At 31.9% G+C, this 19,809-nt stretch overlaps 1 protein-coding gene across 1 annotated transcript in view; it reads left to right on the top strand.

The window, feature by feature from the left end:
- Positions 1 to 801: 801 nt before the first annotated feature.
- The window catches only part of LOC149535401 (cold-responsive protein kinase 1-like), a 38,976-nt gene continuing 19,968 nt past the window's right edge, over positions 802 to 19,809 (top strand). The window contains exon 1 of the mRNA XM_089803191.1: positions 802 to 1,354. Coding sequence (XP_089659317.1) covers positions 802 to 1,354 — 553 coding nt within the window. The remainder of the gene's footprint in view (positions 1,355 to 19,809) is intronic.

The following is a 19,809-nucleotide window of genomic DNA, read 5'->3' as shown; positions in this document are numbered from 1 at the left end:
ATTTAGAACAAATTATTTAACTTGATATTGATTAGGGATCCCAAAGTGGTAATATTCTGCTCTTGTTTGGTGGGAGAGGTTGTGATTCTCCATGAAGCAAAGAGAATGGGAATTCATTTCTCCTTGCCTGGAAGGTCATACCAGTGCACGTCAACACAAAGCTCTAGTGACATTTTGTTCCCTAGTATGTTGTGTGGCCAGAGCTTTGTCAACAGCCCGTAGACTTGTCAATGTCGTTGAATTCAAACCAGAGTGAGGCCAACCAGAAAACAACACGTGATAAATCTGTATATGAGTAGACTTGTCAATGTCGTTGAATTCAAACCAGAGGGAGCCCAACCAGAAAACAACACGGAATAAATCTGTATATGAGGATCATTCATGGACGCCAATTCATTCATACACCAGGTCCTCAAGAGATTTTTCATGTGGGCTTTCAACAAAATGATTGAAATCTCCGTTAGGGCAAGTAACCCTAACGAAATGAGCAATATCTGTGTGCACTCTGCTTCGCTTGTGGCATTTGTTCTTGTACTGTTAACCTGTTGCTATGGAGAAACAGGGGAATTCAGAGGTTACAATTGCAGCACAGAGAAATCCCCAAATGACAGCACTTACCTGTCAAATCGCAAGAACCTCTTCGCCAATTTGGAGGAAAAGATTGTTGCCGATTTGAGGTCCGTTTCCAGTGAGTACGGTGATCGTGAGAGCAACAGAATTTTAGGGTTTGTTTAGTGCCATAGTTTATCACAAGATGGTTGCTATGAATGCATCCTTCGGGTTAAGGACCTTATTCTGCAAATGTGCGGCAATGCAGAAAACGCCTACATGTGGTTGGATGACTGTTTTCTGCGCTATGGAAAGAGGAATATCAGCACATCTACAGTACAAAACAGTGGGAACTTAATGTGCAGCGAAAAGTACAGCGGTTCACAGCCCCTGAAATTTGCTGCAATTGTTAACAAGACAATAAGCGAATTGAAGGGAAGCACAAATGGGAAAGTTTTGCCTGTGGTACTATCGCTCGGCCGAGGTAATGGATCTACAGCGCGAGGGTATGGAAAAGCGCAGTGCTATTTGCAGTTGTCTCCAGCTGATTGTTGGAGATGCATTGAAAACAGTAAGATCTATGCGCAGAATTCCTCTGCATCACAGAATTGCTCTGCGTTCCAGATTTGGTCAGAGAATTGCTTTTTCAAGTACTGGGTGAAGAATTCGTACTCACCCAATGTTGCTCATCGTCCGCCGAGGCAAGGCCGTGATATAGATGATAATGGAGAGCACCATAACCCTCATCATCCATTAATGGCTCCCTCTGGTTTCCGCACTCCCCCAGTGCCTCCCCTTCCATCAGGTACGCTTTTACCCTCAAGTAATCGTAATTGTGTTTTTCTCATACCATGGTAATGAGCCATCTGTTGGAATCATGGAGGAAATTCTATACTTAAGGTCGTTTTAAAGTCGTTCAAGTTAGAGTAGTATACCGTAGAGTACATTTAATTATGGAGGAAACTCCGTATCTAAATCACCTATTCAATAAGTGCTAATCAATTCTTAAGTTCGACTCAAAAACTACATATCACAATTTGACTTGCCCTAGAAAATATCTCCTACTTATCAATGAACTACTTGTTTGTAACCCTACAATATATCAAAACAAAAAAACTAGCAGTCCTAAGCTTTTCTACTTGCAACGATAGATTTTTACTAATATTTTTAAAACTATAATTTAATGTGCATAAATTAAATATAAAATAATTTTTAATTTAAGTAAAATAAAATTTAATTCTTTTAATAAACTAAATAAATATTATTTATTTATTTAATTTATCATATATTTATAAATTATCATTTAATAAAAAAATAGGCTGTGTATAAAGTGAATAGTAAAAGATAAACTAAAATAATTATAACAACTAAAAACTAAACTATATTAAAGTGTGTTGGCTTAAATATAAATAAAATAATCATTAAAAAAAATGCCATCAAAAAAATTATTATGAAAAATTAATATGAGAGATATAAAAATATATTTAAAAAATAACAACTCTTCCGATGAGCTAAATTAATTTAAAAAATAAATCAAATTAATTTAAAAACTAAAACTTCAATCAATTTTAAAAAATCAAAAGATAAATAAAAGTAAGAAAAATGTGAGTTAAAAGTGGAGATAACAACTAATTAAGTTTGTGAATAAATAGGAAAAACGAGAGAGTTAAAATTAGAGATAAATTAAAAAATAAAAATAAAATAAAATCTCATCTCAATAAATAAAAATAATTAAAATAAAATAATATTAATTTCAAAAAATAAACAACCAATAATAACTAATTAAGTCAAATAAATAAATTTAAAAATAAGAGATAACAATAGAGATAATAGCTAATTAAGGTAAATAAATAGAAACATTTAATTAATGTAAGACATCTCTTATTATTTTATAATTATAATTTTTAAGTTAAATAAATAAGGAAAAAACAATAGTTAAGTGTAAATGATAGCTAGTTAAATTAATAAATAAATAAAACAAGAGTAAAAATTAGAATGAAATGAAAATCGGTCGAAAAATTATTAATGGCAAGGGCTGATAATTTTCCAGTCAAAGGCTGACAATTTTCTATCTAAAAATAATTTTACCATATAGACTATTGGCTAAAAAATTTATAACTATTAAAGTTTTATATTATTTAATTAGAAAATTTAGATTTCTAACTCAGTTGGGGACAAGTAATCTCCATCCAAAATGCACTAAAGACAAAACAAAGTCAAACATTTTTTTCCCAATTCACAATAATGTAGTTTTTTTTTTTTTTTTTTTCCAATTTTGTTGTTATTTTCAAACTACAAACTATGTAGATCATGAAGATCAAATGCTGAAATTTTTAGAAAAATCCATTATGTTTCCAATTTCTTGAAAATTGGTTAACTGTACAATTTGGACACGTCCATTTAGAACCATTCAACTTTATTAATACACTAAAATATGTTGATATTCTTAATAAATATAAAGTAAAAAGGATATTGTACATTATTAAAAAATTTAATATATATTTATAAAAAAAGGTACTAATTTTATAATAAATTAAAATTAAAATTAAATATATATATATATATATATATATATATATATATATATATATTGATTTTCTTTTATTTTTATAACAATTTCATAGGAATATTAATAAGTAATTTTTCCTCTTTTGTAAAAATACCATGACAAGAATTTAATGATTTAGTGTTAATTATGATATGGTAATATAATGATATATATATATATATATATATATATATATATATATATATATATATATATATATATATATATATATATATATATATCACTTTTTTCACTTCAAACAATAACAATATTATTAATCTCAACAATCATTGAAAGAAAAGATAATTATAGTCTATAACAACAATTGATTTATTATTGTTTAAATTTTATTTGTGACCTACTTTGTATGTTGTATACATTAATTGTACTTATTAAAAAATATATCTCTTATGGGCTTATTATTGCAACACAAGAGCATTTGACTCCTAGTAATTATAATATGATAGCATATTAAATTCTATTGTGCCATTGAAAATGGAATGTGGTCAACTTATGATAGGCCCTATTCATTTAACTATGTAATCATAAACAATAAAATAAAGTAATAGTGATACCATATTGTGTATGTGACACACTAAACACCCTTTTTGAGTCTTTTGGATGGATTATCTTACAACATTGGTTAAGGACATCTATTCCAATCAAGTGGATACTATGTGACACACTACACACCCTTTTATGAGTCTTTTTGGATGAATCATGTTACAACATTGGTTAAGAACATGTCTATTCCAATCAAGTGGATCCTACGTGACACTTTAGACACCCTTTTTGAGTCTTTTGGATGAATCCTATTACAACTTCGGTTAAGGACACCTATTCCAATCAAGTGGGTCCTAGTACTAATGCATGATATTGAATACTATGTAGGCATGGTTATATTAGTTATATGCTTACTCATCCAATATACCATGTGCGCGATTATAAAATTGTAACAATATTAGCTAACTAAGGGTTTTCTTTGGGAAGGTGCAAGCTCAATGATTCTTAGTAAATTTTTGCAGTTTTAATCCACACCATTCTTAATAATGAGGTACATCAAATGAGAATCAAAGATCATCCCTTGTGAATGTTGGATGTCATACCTTTCAAATTTACATGTTCTTTTAGTGACCTTGCAACAACATTGAAAAATCTATTATTGGTAGATAATTCATTTTGTTGAGAAAATATCTTTATGTTTCTATTTTTATATTTGAATTAAGTTATTAATTGGAAAATTAAAAATAATTTTAATTGTCATAGAAATTGGTAAATGTAATTGTGATAACTTATAAGATGTCTATTAATTCTCAAAATAAGATAAGCACGAAAAAATGTAGAGATAAATGAAAGCATGGATAAGATAAGGGGGGATCTTTCAAAAGACAACTATGATCACAAGTTGAAAGAGAAAGGCTTCAATTTTTTTATGATTTATGCCTAAATGGTTTTAGAAACCATTTGTGTTGGAGAGCTTTAGGCGTGGAGGTTATTCCTAAAAAGGTTTCTTCACGTAAATTCTAGAGTTATGATTTACCCATATTTTGTCATCCATTAGTATCTATTAGTTCTCTATCTATTTGGCTACAACAGTTACTAGCATATTTTGCAACATCTTTTTTTCTTGATTTTCAACACGTTTGTCTAGAGAATAATTTCTTATTTTTATTTATATTAGTTTTTTTTCTTCTTCTTTTTTTTGTGTTTTCTTTCAATCCTTTCTTTTTCCTTTTCAATACAAAATGAATTATTAGAGCTCATTAAAAATCATAGTCAACTTCTTAATCCTAGCGTTCATTTTATTTGCTCCATGCCAACTCACATGTTTTGCATGCTTGAAGCTTTAACAAACAAAGCTTTGTGGTCATGGCATACATCTAGACATCAAGTTTTTTTGGTACACTCAATGGGATGCAAAGTGCAAATAAAGTGATTATTTTTATTCCACGAGTGAGGTATGTTACAAGATTGATCACGACATTCAATCCTCAAGTCTATTTAATCCATAGTTGGTATTCCAAGAAAGAGAGAACATCAAACTTCATCACCTCCATTTCCTCCTCCAATGGTTGCACAACAATTACATTAAAATTTTAAAGTAGAACCCTGATTACATACTTGGTGAATAAAATATAAAATGAGTATTTGAGCCATATGGTAACCATAATGACTTGTTGACTTACTAGCCACTATGGCCAAATTTTTGGTGAGTATACTCTAGAAAATTGATGAGTTTGACACAAAAAAATCATCAAAAACATTTTTAAAAATTAGAATGCAAAAATCACAAAAAAAACAATAAAAGTCCTACAAAGAGATGGGTTATTCTATAAATGCATACACACCCCTTCACACTTCCTCACATAACAATTAGAGACCAATTTTCTTCATAAAAATGTGCCAAATGCGAAATGTTTCTCTATTAAGTGATAAAAGTGTGAAACAATGTGCCATAGGAAGTTTTATATGGTTATAAAGGCCCTAATAGGGTCTTGCATTTTGTATCCTTCCAGAGGACTCCGCAAGGGACATTTCTCACCAATATCATTGGGGATGTTGATCCCCACAAAGGGTAATAGGTCCCCATGAGGGACATTGCCCCTTCACATGGAGAGGCATTTTCCTCAACCTCTTACAAGAGGTGTTGCTCCTCAACTTCACTAATGCATGCCCCTAAACCCCATTAGGGGCATCACCTCTATTGGGATATTGACTCCTAAACCCCCACTAATTATTGGGATCTCTTCTCATGTAAAATAATTGACTAAAATGAGTGGATTTGGGTGTGAAGACTAGAATGGACAATACGAGGACCATAAACTCTCAACCCCCTTACAATCTTCATTCCTAAATCCCCACTAGTTATTAGAATCTCTTCTCATGTAAGAAATTTGATTACGATGAGTGGATTTAGGAGTGGAGACTAGAATTGATAACTTAGATAATTATATTTATTCCTATCATCCTATCATTGATCAGCGATAAAGTATCATACTACAAGTTCCGAAAATTTTAATGTCATTATTATTATAAATATAATTTAACTTTGTACAAGGTGCTCATTGCTACAATTGAATTAGAGTTTCCAACACTAACTTCAATATCAACTAGGGAGCTATAAAAAAGTTCCAAGGATAGAACCTCCCTAAGTTTTCATTAGAGTGGGGTAGATTAAGATGTCAAATATTGTAATATATAAAGTGTGATGATGCTTTAAAAAGCATTCACTTCAAATTTATAATAGATGCCAACTAACAATTGTATTAGGACTTTAGATGATGATATAATTTTGTACTAAATTTGGATTTAAATGAATCAAATTTTATACATAACATTTTTGTACTCATTAGATATATCATCTTTGAATTATGTATCAATATTGTGTTTTTTTCGTTTAAATATATATAAACCATTTTTTTTTAAATTACTGAGTTTTTGAAGTATTTGTCGAGTTGCAAATTTATGATCAGCTAGGGTCTTTTTTCAGCAATTATGAATAGAACATCAAACACCAATGGATTGGCTTATTACTATCATTGTTTTTATTAAAATTTTATATTATTTTTATTAGAAGATTAGTATGTTTGTTTTTTTATTGGAGCATTGTACTTAGTAAGAATAAGAATTGATTTCTAGTGAGCTCATTTGGAACCATTCAACTTCTCCTGTAGACCAAAAACTAATTGACAAATGTTGATATTTTTAATAAATAAATAAAATTTAAAAAGTATTATATAAATATATTTAATATATGTTTATTAAGAATACTAATTTTAGGCAAGAGCCTACAATAGATTGATAAACTGTGAGCCTCTTATCTTGGAGGTCTTGGGTTCTAGTCTACTCGAACTTAATAAATAAAATTAATTAATTACAACGTATAATAATTAATCTTGACTTCAACCTCTTACTAATAAAAAAATAATATAATAATTTTTATAATAAAAGTTCAATGCGGGCATACACACACACATTACATAGATTCAATTAGTTTAGAAATAATATTAGTAATTATAGAATAAATATAAATATAAAAAAGTCATAGTTTTTCTCTCTTTTATAAAAATATCATAACCACATTATAATCATTTAATATTAATTGTAATATGACAATGTAGTGATAGTTCTATTGTGTCATTGGGAAGAGAATGTTGTTAACATATGATACGTGACACACTACAACCCTTTTTGAGTCTTTTGGATGAATCATGTTACAACATTAGTCAAGGACATTTGTACCAATCAAGTGGATCCTAGTACTATAATGCATGATATTGAAAAAAATATGTAGGCATAGTTAGATTGATCATATGCTTGCTTATCCAATAGACCACACTCCATTCTAAAGTTGTTACAATATTATCAAAGTTCTAGAGTCCCATTAGTCGCAGGGTTTGCACTCAGAAGGTGCAAGCTCAAGGATACTTAGTAGTTTCTTGCACTTTTAATCCACATCCCTCTTAATAATGAGCACATCAAATGGCAATCAAAGATCATCTATTTGTGAATGTAGGATGCTATATTTTTCAAATTCAAATGATCTTTTAGTGACCTTGATACAACATTGGAAACTCTATTATTGGTAGATGATTCATTTTGTTGAGAAAATATTTCAACTTTTATATCTTATAGTTGAATTAAGTTATTAATTGGTAAATTATAAATATTTTTTTTGTTGTCGTAGAAATCATTAAATGCAATTGTAAAGATTTGTAAGATGTCTATTAACTCGCAAAGTAAGATACACATAAAAAATGTTAAAGATAAATGAAAGCTGGATAAGATAATGGAGATTTTTCAAAAGGCAGATGTGGTCACAAGTTGAAATAGGAAGGTTTCGATTTTTTTGTGATTTATGTGTAGATGGTTTCTGCAAAAAGAGGGGTAAAAATTTATTAAGACAGAAAGAAATACAACAAGGAGAGCTCAACAAGGAGCTCGATCCTGAGCAACAAGATCATCAAATTCTTGCACCATCTCAAAGGACAGTTGCCTCCTATCCCTAATATTCCAACCCGGATCATGACTAGATGCCCATTTGGCTAAACAATCAGCAATTCTATTCCATTCACGAGGAATATACGTGAACCTAATGAACTGAAAAGAGGAGAGAAGAAAAGAATCTGTTGAACAACAGTGGCCAGCTGCCAACTAACATCCTCAAGCTCTTGCAAAGAAAGCATGTTCACCACCACCTGGGAATCAGACTCACAGATAATCTTACTCCATCCCCGCAAGCAACACTGTTCCACAGCATATAAAATAGCCTGAGCTTCCATGAGATTGTTAGTATAATCACCCTTATGAACTGAGAAGAAAAATTTAACATCCCCAGAACTACAACGAGCCACTCCGCCAATACCAGCCGGACCAGGATTCCCACGGGAAGAACCATCAGTGTCAATTTTCAGAACTCCACAGGGAGGAGGAGTCCATTGCCCATCCCAGTTAACCCGACCCTTCCTCTGATGGTGAAGCTGCCTGGACATAGAAGGAAACCTATGAGCTGCAGCCCCATCCTGCAGAGGAAAATTGAGGCGATTACAGATAGCAAGATCAACCGGATCCATACCCCCATCAAGCTCACACTTCACAAGAATAGTTTCTTGAAGAGAATGTGATATTTTCCACCAAAGATGCAAAACACCAAGCCGAACATCTTGGAATATGCGACGATTCCTCTCCAACCAAATATGCCAAAGCATGAAAGATGGGCCAGCAATCCAAGCAGCATGGGGAAAAGAAGACTTGGAGGGAGCAGTACCCAAGTGGGCCCAAAACTCAGGCAAAGAGGAAGCATGCCGACAAGAGCAACCCCAAGCGCTCCACCAAAGGTGCCATATCTAAGTAGAATAGGAGCAATGGAAGAACAGATGGGAGACATACTCCTCTCCATTACCACACAAAACACAATAAGAGGGGCCCTGAAATCCACGTTTACAAATATTATCCCAGGTAAGACAACGGTTGTGAGCCACTAGCCACATGAAAAAATTGCACTTGGACCAAGAAACTTTATTCCAAACTTGCTTCCACCAAGGGACCTCAGCATCCCCAAATAATTGTCTAGTTATCTCCTGATACCCAACAGAGACATGATATTTACCAAACAAGGTACCGCCCCAAGCCAAAACATCTGGACCAAGCAAAGAAGAACACTCTCTAGAGGCCAGAATTTGAGAAAGCTCCTGACGATCCATGTCTGTACCTCCAGGAGGCCAATCAGAAAAATGCTTCCATCTGTAACCAACAACCGGTCCCAATTGATAAGGAGTCTTGTAATGAGCCACTTTATCCCATCCAGCGGCAAGAAAAGAGTCACAAAGAGGCTGAAGATGAGGGTATATGGATAAAATGGAAGGGAATCCATCCCAAGCATCAGACCAAAACAAAGCTTGAGAACCTCCTTTACATATCCAAAACAGACCCCTCTTTACCAACATCGCACCTGTCTTCAAAGTATGCCAAACCATTGAGCCACGGCCTTCAAGAGGAAGTGCAGAAACAGAGCAAGGATCAGCACCATGAAAATATTTATGAGTGATAATACGAGCCCAAAGTTGATGTTGTCCAGAGCACCATCGCCAATAAAGTTTAGCAGCCAAAGCTTGACTACTCAATAGAGCAGATCGAAGACCAAGACCACCCTCCTTTTTAGGCCTACAAACAGTTGCCCAATTAACCAGGCTCCATTTAGTACTACGCAAATTACCACTCCAAAGGAATTGTCGAGAAAGAGCATCAAACTCCTTGAGAAAGTAAATAGGTGCAGCGTGAACCATGCTTCGATAAGTAGGAAGAGCTTGGATAACAGCTTGAAGAAGAGTAACCCAAGCAGCAGTAGAAAGCCATCTATTAGTCCAATGATTTACCTTATCCTGAAGCTTGGTAATCAAATTTTGCCAGAAGAGACGTGGCTGCCTAGAAACAGCAATAGGGATGCCAAGATAAGTCAAAGGAAGTGATCCTATCTGAAACCGTAGGATACCAACAATCATGTGCTGAATAGAATTAGGAGTGTTAAAAAAGTAAATGGAAGATTTGTGCTCATTAACTTTCTGGCCTGAAGCTGCCAAATAAATGTCCAAAGCATGTCAAAAGGCTTCAACTTCCTTGATCCTAGCAAGACCAACAAGAGCAGAATCATCAACAAATTGAAGATGGGAAAGAGAAGGTAAGCCATTACCCCACCGCTAGCCTTGAATAGAATTCTGGGACACCTGATGCTTAATGAATTTGCCCAAGCCTTCAGCCATGATGATGAATAGATATGGGGAGAGAGGGTCACCTTGGCAGAGGCCTCTAGAAGCACCAAATAGTTGAGAAGGTTGACCATTAATAAGAACTGAAAAAGAGGCAGAAGTAACACAACTCATAATCCAACTCACCCACTCAGAGCTAAATCCAAAAGAAAGAAGAATACTCCTTAGGAAGCTCCATTTAACTCTATCGTAGGCCTTAGCCATATCCAGCTTAACAAACATGGCTCTCTCCCTGGAAGTAGCCATAGAGTGAATAGCCTCAGTAGCAATAACCACCCCATCCAAAATTTGTCTGCTAGTAACAAAACCACCTTGTTCTTCTGAGATAATAATGGGAAGCCACCTTTTCAATCTCTCAGCAATCAACTTAGTAATAACTTTGTAAACCACATTACATAAGGCAATTGGTCTAAAACACTCCAATTGATTAGCACCCTCTCTCTTATATAATTAATGCTTCACTTGAAGCATGATGATTTAATTTCACATATTGTTGAAGCAACAAAGTGTTAGAGAGCTTTGGGTGTGTAGTTTTTTCCTAAAAGGTTTTAAATATAAATTATGAATTAATTAATATTTTGATAGATAAGAAGGAGAAGCCAAATAATAAATTTATATTAATTAATTATTTAATTAGAACATAATAATTTATTATTATTTTAATTTTGTTATAATTATCATTGTATTTGCGCCATAGACAATGGTTCAAAATTTCCATTAATCAATTCAACATGTGCTTGTGTTTTGATTGATATGTATCCTTTCCTAACCAATATATTAATATGAAAATATTTTTCGTGGTTGGTTATATTGGAAAATATAAAATTTTATGTGAATTGTTTTGTAAATGTTTTTATTTAGAATAATCCAAGAAAACATCAAATAACATACATTGCAACAAAAAAGAATAAAATATATTAAAAAAATAGTATTCTAAAATACATTAAATAAATTATTAAAATAATAACTTGTATCACTGCACATAAAAATCTCATATTCTTGAATTTTCCTTAATATTGTTCTAAAATTTCAAAGGTTGAACATTTAATGAATATTGAAGTAGAAAAAATTATTGATCCATGGATGTGGGTAAAAGAGAAATCCATGTAAATGGTTGTAGTGTTGATGCGATTATTGTAACATTTTAGATCACTCATATAAAGGTATCAAGGGCACTTGATTAATAATAATAATAATCTTTGTAGATAGTTCTACAAGTTGACATAAAATCCCACAACAAAAGCTAAAAATCCTTCAAATTGGTTAAAATCATTACACATTCAATAGGAAACAACGACAAATTTCAAAGTGATTACAAAGAAAGAAATATTGAAAAACTAATATTCTTTTTCTAACATAGCTTGCGATAAAAAACAATAAAACTACATATTAGATTAATGTCAAAAAATACCACCGCAACAAAATTCACTAATGAAGAAAAATTGAGCTGAAAATTAATGAAGGTGAAAAATGGAAAATATGACCTAGTAGTGAAGACTTTGATCAACTCAGAGCATGGTAACGAGACTCATTGCGAGTCACATGAGTCACCCGAGTCAATGACTTATATTACCCCTATCAGGTCAAAATGACCCGTGATTCTGACCTACCAAGTCATCAAATATTTAATATTTCTCTAAGATATTTCTATTAAAATACCTTGACTCATTGAGTCATTGTCGAGTCATGACCGAGTCCAAGCTGGGTCACGAGTCAAATTGCCCTTGTTGAGTCAGAGTCAGGTCTAAGTCTTGTTTCTTTGACTCAGACTACTTCACCCACCTCGAAACTCATTCAAACAGAAAATTTGCAAAAATCTGTAAACACCTAATGTCTCTAAAAACAATGATAATGTGTGAAAAATGCAAAATGAAACTTGTACCCCAAAATAAATAAAATTGAAAAAAAGGTTATTTATGAGTATTTATCAATCTTACCAATTAACATCTAAATTTTGAACATCTCTAGAAACCTCATAAATATTTTATAGAAACTTAGGGAAAAACGTGCCCATATAAAGATTAGAAACATGACCATCAATGTAAAAGGAAAGTATGATTATTGAAGTAGAACTAGTATAGATATCTTAAATAAATCTATCTAAAGAAATGCTGATAGATATTCACTACAAAATAATTATAATTTAATTTACTACATCTAAAATTATTTATATTTCTTTTATCTCTATTTATTTAATTTTTTACTAACTTAAACTTTTTATTTTAATTTCTAAAAAATGAACGATTTATATCTCCAAATATTATAATTTAAACAAATATTTTATGTGGCATTTATTAAATTATTTTAGAAAGTATATTCTATTTATAAAAAAATTTAAACTTTTGACATGTAGATGGTTCTCAAATTTAACTTAGAAGAATAAGAGTTAACATTAACACGCTCACACCATCCCACTCCACCCATTTGCCATTGTAGAATGCCTATCGACATTAATAAAGTTTTTTCACAAATTTCTAAAACTAATTTTTTCACGTATATATCTTTATATTTTAAATATTGTATATATATCTTAACTAAATCTATGTTGATAGTATCAATTATAAAATAATTAACATTTAATATTTTACACCAAAAGATATTTATATTTTACTCTATGAATTTTTTATGTGGTGTTTATTAAATTATTTATAAAAGTATATTTTATTTATAATTAATGCTAATAGGCATTCTACAATGGCAAAATGCGGGAGTGAGATGATGTGAGTTTGTTAATATTAACTTTTATTCTTCTAGGTTAACTTTGACAACCATCTACATGTCAAAAGTTTAAATCTTATTATAAATAGAATATACTTTAAAAAAATAATTTAATAAATATCACATAAAATATTCGTTCAAATTATAATATTTGAAGATATAAATCATCCATTTTTTAAGAAATTAAAATAAAAAGCTTAGTTAGTTAAAAACTAAATAAATGGAGATAAAGAAAATATAAATAATTTTAGATGTAATAAATTAAATTATAATTATTTTGTGGTGGATATCTATCAGCATTTCTTTAGATAGATTTATTTAAGATATCTATATTAGTAAATATTGAAATTTTGACATATAAATGGTTGTCAAGTTTAAGCAAAAAGATAATTGTTAACATTAAGACACGCACACCATCACACACCATCCTTTATTTATTATAAAATGTCTACCAACATTAATTAGTATAGATATCTTAAATAAATCTATCTAAAGAAATGCCAAATATCCACATGATCAAAATTTAATTTATTACATTTTAAAATATTTTTATTTTCATTCTTTTTTGCATTTCCTTAAGTTTTTTATATTTTGATTTTTTTTTGCACTTACTCAAGTTTTTTATTTTAATTTTTTTTAATGATTACATCTCTTAAAGTTGTAATTTTATCAAATATTTTATGTAATTTTTTTTAAACTAGTAGTCGCATGCTTTTGTACATGCAACGAGTATGCCGATAGGAGATGAGATTTAAGAGAAAAATGTAGAATGAACATTAAATAATGTAAATATAAGTTTTTAAAAAAAAAAAATACAAAAAAAATAAAATTGAATATTAAAACATAGAGATAAAATTTACAATATTAAGGAAATTTAAATATTGCTTAAGAAATGTGTTCAATAATTTCAATATTTTACAATTAAATTCTATCTATCAAATATGAAAAAAATAATCATTTAAAAAAAAAAAATCAAAAAATTTATTACAAAAAATTAATAAGAGAATTTTTTTTTTTTAAATATGAAAAATAGCGACATCTCTAACAAATATTCTATTGACTAAATAAATTATAGAAACTAAAAAATAATATTTAAATAAAAAACTAAACTAATATAAAAAAAATAATTTAAAGTAATTTAAAAACTAAAACCTAAATCAATTTAAAAAATCAAAGATTTAATAAATAGAGATCACAACATAATCTAATGTGGAGATCACAAGTAATTATTTTTTAAATAAATAAATAAAAAGAGAGAGTTAAAAGAGAATATTTAAATTATAATCTTATGTGAACAAATTAGATTATTAATAATTTTTAATTTAAATAAGATAATATTTACTAAAATCTTTTAAATAGATTAATAAATATTATTTATTTAAATTAAATTTATCAAATATGAAAAAAAAAACCATCAAAAATTCTATTATGAAAAATTAATAAGAGAAATGCAAAAAAAAAAATGTCTAATAAATATTCTATTGAAACTAAAAAATAATATTAAAAAAAAAATTAAACTAATATAAAAAATAATTTAAAATAATTTAAAAACTAAAATCTAAATCAATTTTAAAAATTATTTTAAAAAAATATACCATATTTATAATAAATATTAAGATTTTAAGATGTAGGTGGTTGTCACATTTAACCTAAAAAGTAAATATTAACATTAACACACTCAAACCTTCCCACTCCATCAACATTAATTACAATAATTTGTTTTTGAAATATAAAACGACCAAAACTAGGGGGTCAGCCCTTATAAAAAGAATGCTGGTAACCAACACACTATCAACAAGCACCTACAAAAGTAACAAGAGGCAACACAACCACATAAACTATACCAACCAAAAAACTCCAGCACAAAGTAAGCAAGTTAAACAAATGTCTGTAACAATCCAACCAACTAATGTTTAGGATAAACACAATAGGTAAAAGTAAGCCAACCCAACCCATACAGCACACAACCATTAACAGAAACAAAAAAGGCTACAGTACTAAACAAATTATAAAGTTTCGAATAAAAAACTGTTGGCTCAAACAGGCCAACCCAAGTCTTAGTAATAGTTGTGAACCAACAAACTAGGTAGCAGCATCATGGACAGCCCAGTGGCCATTCCTATTACTTCCTCATTTACTTAGAATGTAATGCCATTTATAGTGACCTTGCGCTTATTCCACTTGTTCACAAATTGGAGTGCACAACTTTCGTCATATCCCGCCATCGCCTACATATAGGGAAGAAATCATCCCTCCTTTAACAGAAACTAGGTTGTCATTCTATCTTTAAAATTTTCAATCTTCGATGGTTCCAATCTATTCAAATATCCACCCATTTCTTCCTCACTAATATCTGACCCTCCAACCTCAGTAATTCACATTTGAACTTCCTTGTCATCAGGATTCTTGTAAATATTAATCACCAATATCACAACAATTATACGAATAACACCAAAAGGGGTTTTAATCGTCTCCCAAACCAGTTTTTGGGACACTTCGAAATCCCAATCAAAATTATGATGAGATTCACACGTACTTAGTATTATTATTCTCACATCCTTGAATTTACTGACAACCGTGGTACTGAAATTTTTCGTACTTTTGAAAAGGAAGTAATTCAAATTTCACTTTGTGTTACCACAATGGCGAAATAATTGCCACCTCAAATCACCTCCATTTATTATCAAATTAGTATGGTGTTGTCTTATCAGCTTCCCCTTAAACTTTCTATTAAATTTAGCACATTTCGTCTTCCTAGGTATAATGTTGCCAAAATTGGCACTGAGCTTTATTTGCCTTATCATACTTAACTTTTGCTCCCCTCCTTTTTCTTGCCAATCAAGGCCTTGATTTCCTCCTTTAGACTTTCTAAGTTTCTCCAACATGTCAATTCCCTTAATTCAAATCCCATGGCGGTAGCAGCATCTGCCACCATATTTCCTTCTCTGTAAATATGCTACAACTGGACTTTCTCCATCCTATCTATGATATGTCTTATATCCATGATAACATATAGGATATTCCAGCCTAGTTTGGAAACTCCCATCACCAAATCAAGGATTAATTTGGAGTCCCCTTCTATGGTTATTTCCTTTATTTGCATTTCCCTTATCAATTGTAGGCCCCAAAGCAAAGCGATTGGTTTAGCCAGATTATTACTTCCTCCTCCAACATTCTTAGAATAGACTTCCATCCCTTAGCACTCCACCCGCCGCTCCTATACCTCCTTTTGCAGCACCATCAAAATTTAACTTAAGCTGTGTTAAGGTTGGTGGTTTCCATCTTGTTTTCTGTCTCTTTAAAACCTTGGAGTTGTCAAAATGGTTGAAACCCTCTTGGATACCCCATCTCTCTACTATTTGTGTTTCTTTTCCACTTGGTTCTTCCTTTGGTAGCTTGCATTTAGCAATCATTATATTTTCCTTCAGCAATTTCTGCATAATTCCCACGACAACCTCCTTTGGTTTTTCCTCCTCCTGAAAGATTCTGTTGTTTCTTTCTTTCCAAATATGCCAGCAAATATATGGTGGAACACTTTTCCATAATAGTATTAGTTTAGGTTGATAGAATGGATAGTCCCAGTTTTCCACAAATTGACTTAAGTTATCCTTCAACACCCAACATAATCCCAATTTCTCCCAAACAAACTCCCAAATCTTTGAAGTATATGAACATTTTAGAAACAGGTGGGAGATATTCTCCTCTTCTTCTTTGCAAAGATAACATCTGTTTGGTACAAAAATACCCCTTTTTTCATATTGTCCAATGTTAGAATTTTGCCATGCTGAATAGTCCACCAATATTTTTTTTTTTTGGGAAGGAGATTACTTATCCAAACTTTACGCCATATTAGGGAGTACAATTCTTTACTCCATAGATGTTTGTAAGCCGATCTGACTATAAAATTGCCACTAGGAGTTAAGTCCCATACCACTTTATCTTCATGAATTAGAATTGGAATTCTTTGTACTTCCATCAATTCTTCCAGTTCTTTAAGAAGTTGAATATCCTCCTGGGAATATGTATCATTTTGCAATTTCTTCCACCTTCACTGGTCAATATAATCCACCACTCTCGTTCCCATCACCTCCTTCAATTTCTCCATTAGTCTTCTAAATTTACTATAAACCAACGGTTCCCTCCCATCCAACTATCCTCCCAGAACCTGATTTTATGCCCATTTCCCAAAATTCATCTTACCCCTTCCCTTAGTAGTCCCCTGCTCCTAATAATATTCATCCAAATTTTGGAACCTCCCGGGAGATCATTATTAAAAAGATTATGGGTGAATAGAGAGCTTGAGAGATATTTAGCTTTCATGATATTGCTCCAATCAGTATTTTCTTCTCCTAGTTTCCATCCAACTTTCGCAAGGAGAGCCTTATTCAGGTCTGGAAGTCTTCTAACTCCCAATCCCCCCCTCTCCTTTGGTTTGCAAACCTTCTCCTAGTTGACTAGGTTTAATTTGTTCTTGTCTTCCATTCCTGACCAAAGAAAGTTCCTTTGTATTTTCTCTATTTTGTCAGTCATGCTCTGATTAATTTTTAAAAGGGACAAAGAATAAATTGGAATGCCCTGGAGGGCCGCAGAGAGTAATTGTAATTTATCAGTATTACTTACAATCTTCCCTTTCCATCCTACCAGCTTCTTTTGGGTTCTTTCAAGAATAGAGTTCCAAAATTCATTGGTCACCTACCTAGTGGTTAACGACAGTCCAAGCTATGTGTCCGAGAGTTTGGCTGACTGACAACCTAATATGTTCCTTATCCTCCTTTGCATAACAACCTCAGTATTTAAAAAATAAAGCTTACTCTTAGAGTAATTTATTTGCTGCCCTGAACTTTCTTCATAATTTCTAAGTATACTCTTCCATGCCTCAACTTCCACTATAGAGGATTCACTAAACAGAAATGTGTCATCCACAAATTGTTGTAACACTTCAGTATCAACAGTAGTTGCAAGTTTTATTCCTTTCACACATCCTATATTAACCAATTTAGAAAATGATCTCCCCAACACCTCTCCCACCATAATAAAAAGATAGGAGATAGCAGGTCACCCTATCTTAGTCCTCCTTTCGCAAAAAAATTACCCTAAGGAGAGCCATTTAGAAGGACAGCATATTGAACCATCCCTACCATCATCTTAATAAGATTTATGACTCTACCATCAAACCCCACTCTTCCAAGCACATCATATAGGAAGTCCCACTTTACCTTATCATATGCCTTAGAGATATCCAGCTTGAAAGCCATACTAGGTTTTTTATTTTTTTCCATAGAATCTATGATTTCATGAGTAGCTATCGTTGCATCTAGGATTTGTCTACCCAACACAAACCCCTTCTGTGGTGTTCCTATAATGCTTTCAAGGAAAGGCTTAATCCTATTCACTAACACTTTTGCAAATATCTTATACATTGTGTTATAGAGGCTTATAGGTCTAAAATCCAGTAGATTCAAGGGTTTCGGGGTCTTGGGGACCAAGGCAATAAAGGTTTTATTTATCCTTTTTAGCATCTTCCCCGTTTTGAAGAAATCTCTTGTAGGCCATATTAGTTCACCTTTAACGACCTCCCAAAATTGTTGGAAAAATGTTGGGGGGAAGCCATCAGGTCATGGGGCCTTATAGGTTTTCATGGAAAACACAGCCCTTTTCACTTCCTCTTTCGTGATGTTTCCTAAAATGCTATTGTTTTCCACATCTCCTAGCACTTGTGGGATCGTATTTATCAAACTTCTTCTGATAACCTGATTTCCAATATTATTATCCTTTTTATAGGCCTTAAAAAAATATTCTACCACATGTCTTCCCATCTCCTCTTGCTCCTTATATTCTCTCCCCCCTTCTCCTTCCAACCTATTGATCATGCTTCTTCTTTTATGATTGGAAGCTGACCTATGGAAGAAAGTGGTGTTCCTATCTCCCTCAATTAACCATTGAACCCTCGATCTTTGCTTGCAAAAAATTTCCTCCCTTAAAATGATGTCCTTCCATTTTTTTCTATATTCTTCCTCCTTTTGAGTAGCAGCGTCCAAATTATTACCCTCAGCAATCTCTTTTTGCAGCTTTTTAAGTTTTTCCTCCACTTCCCCTTTAATCTTGAACAAATCTCCAAAGGAACTTTTAGCCCAACTCTTAACGTTCCTCCTTATATTATCTAACTTTTGTGTTAGAAAGGCAGTTCTTGTGAGATTCTCCAAAGGGGAATTACCCAACCAGTCCCAATTCTTTGACACCATTAGTCTATCCAGTCTTACTTGGATGAGATCTCTTCCTTTTCTATTATTAGTCCTTGTGAATGAGTTCCCTCTTAAATCAACATCAATAAAATCCATTCTTTCCATAAAATCATGAAGATCTTGCAAGCTTTCAGGGTTGTCTCTATTTCCCCCTAATTTTTCTGAGTGATAGAGGGGGGTATTAAAATCTCTCATACACATTAGCTATTTATCATTCATGGTTTCTATAATCCTTTCCAACTTTACATAAGTTTCCTTCCTCCCTACCTTGTTGTCCTTCCATATCTCGATCTCAGTCATAGAGCACGAGTTCTACATAGTTACAATACCCCTTGAGGCTCCATCAACATCCATATGTATGAAGGCAGCCCCTGGCCAAACATGGCTTACTAGTCTAACAAAATGAGCACTAAACATTTTTGTTTCTTGAATTAACACACAATCAACCTTTTCCTGAAATATACACTGCTTTAGAGCATATTGCATT

Source organism: Cupressus sempervirens, chromosome 10 (genome assembly GCF_028749045.1).
Source record: "Cupressus sempervirens isolate cs-2001-9-10 chromosome 10, ASM2874904v1, whole genome shotgun sequence".
In the NCBI taxonomy this organism is placed as follows: Eukaryota; Viridiplantae; Streptophyta; class Pinopsida; order Cupressales; family Cupressaceae; genus Cupressus; species Cupressus sempervirens.
The sequence above is the reverse complement of the archived record's forward strand: the minus strand, read 5'-3'. Positions and strand labels throughout refer to the sequence as shown.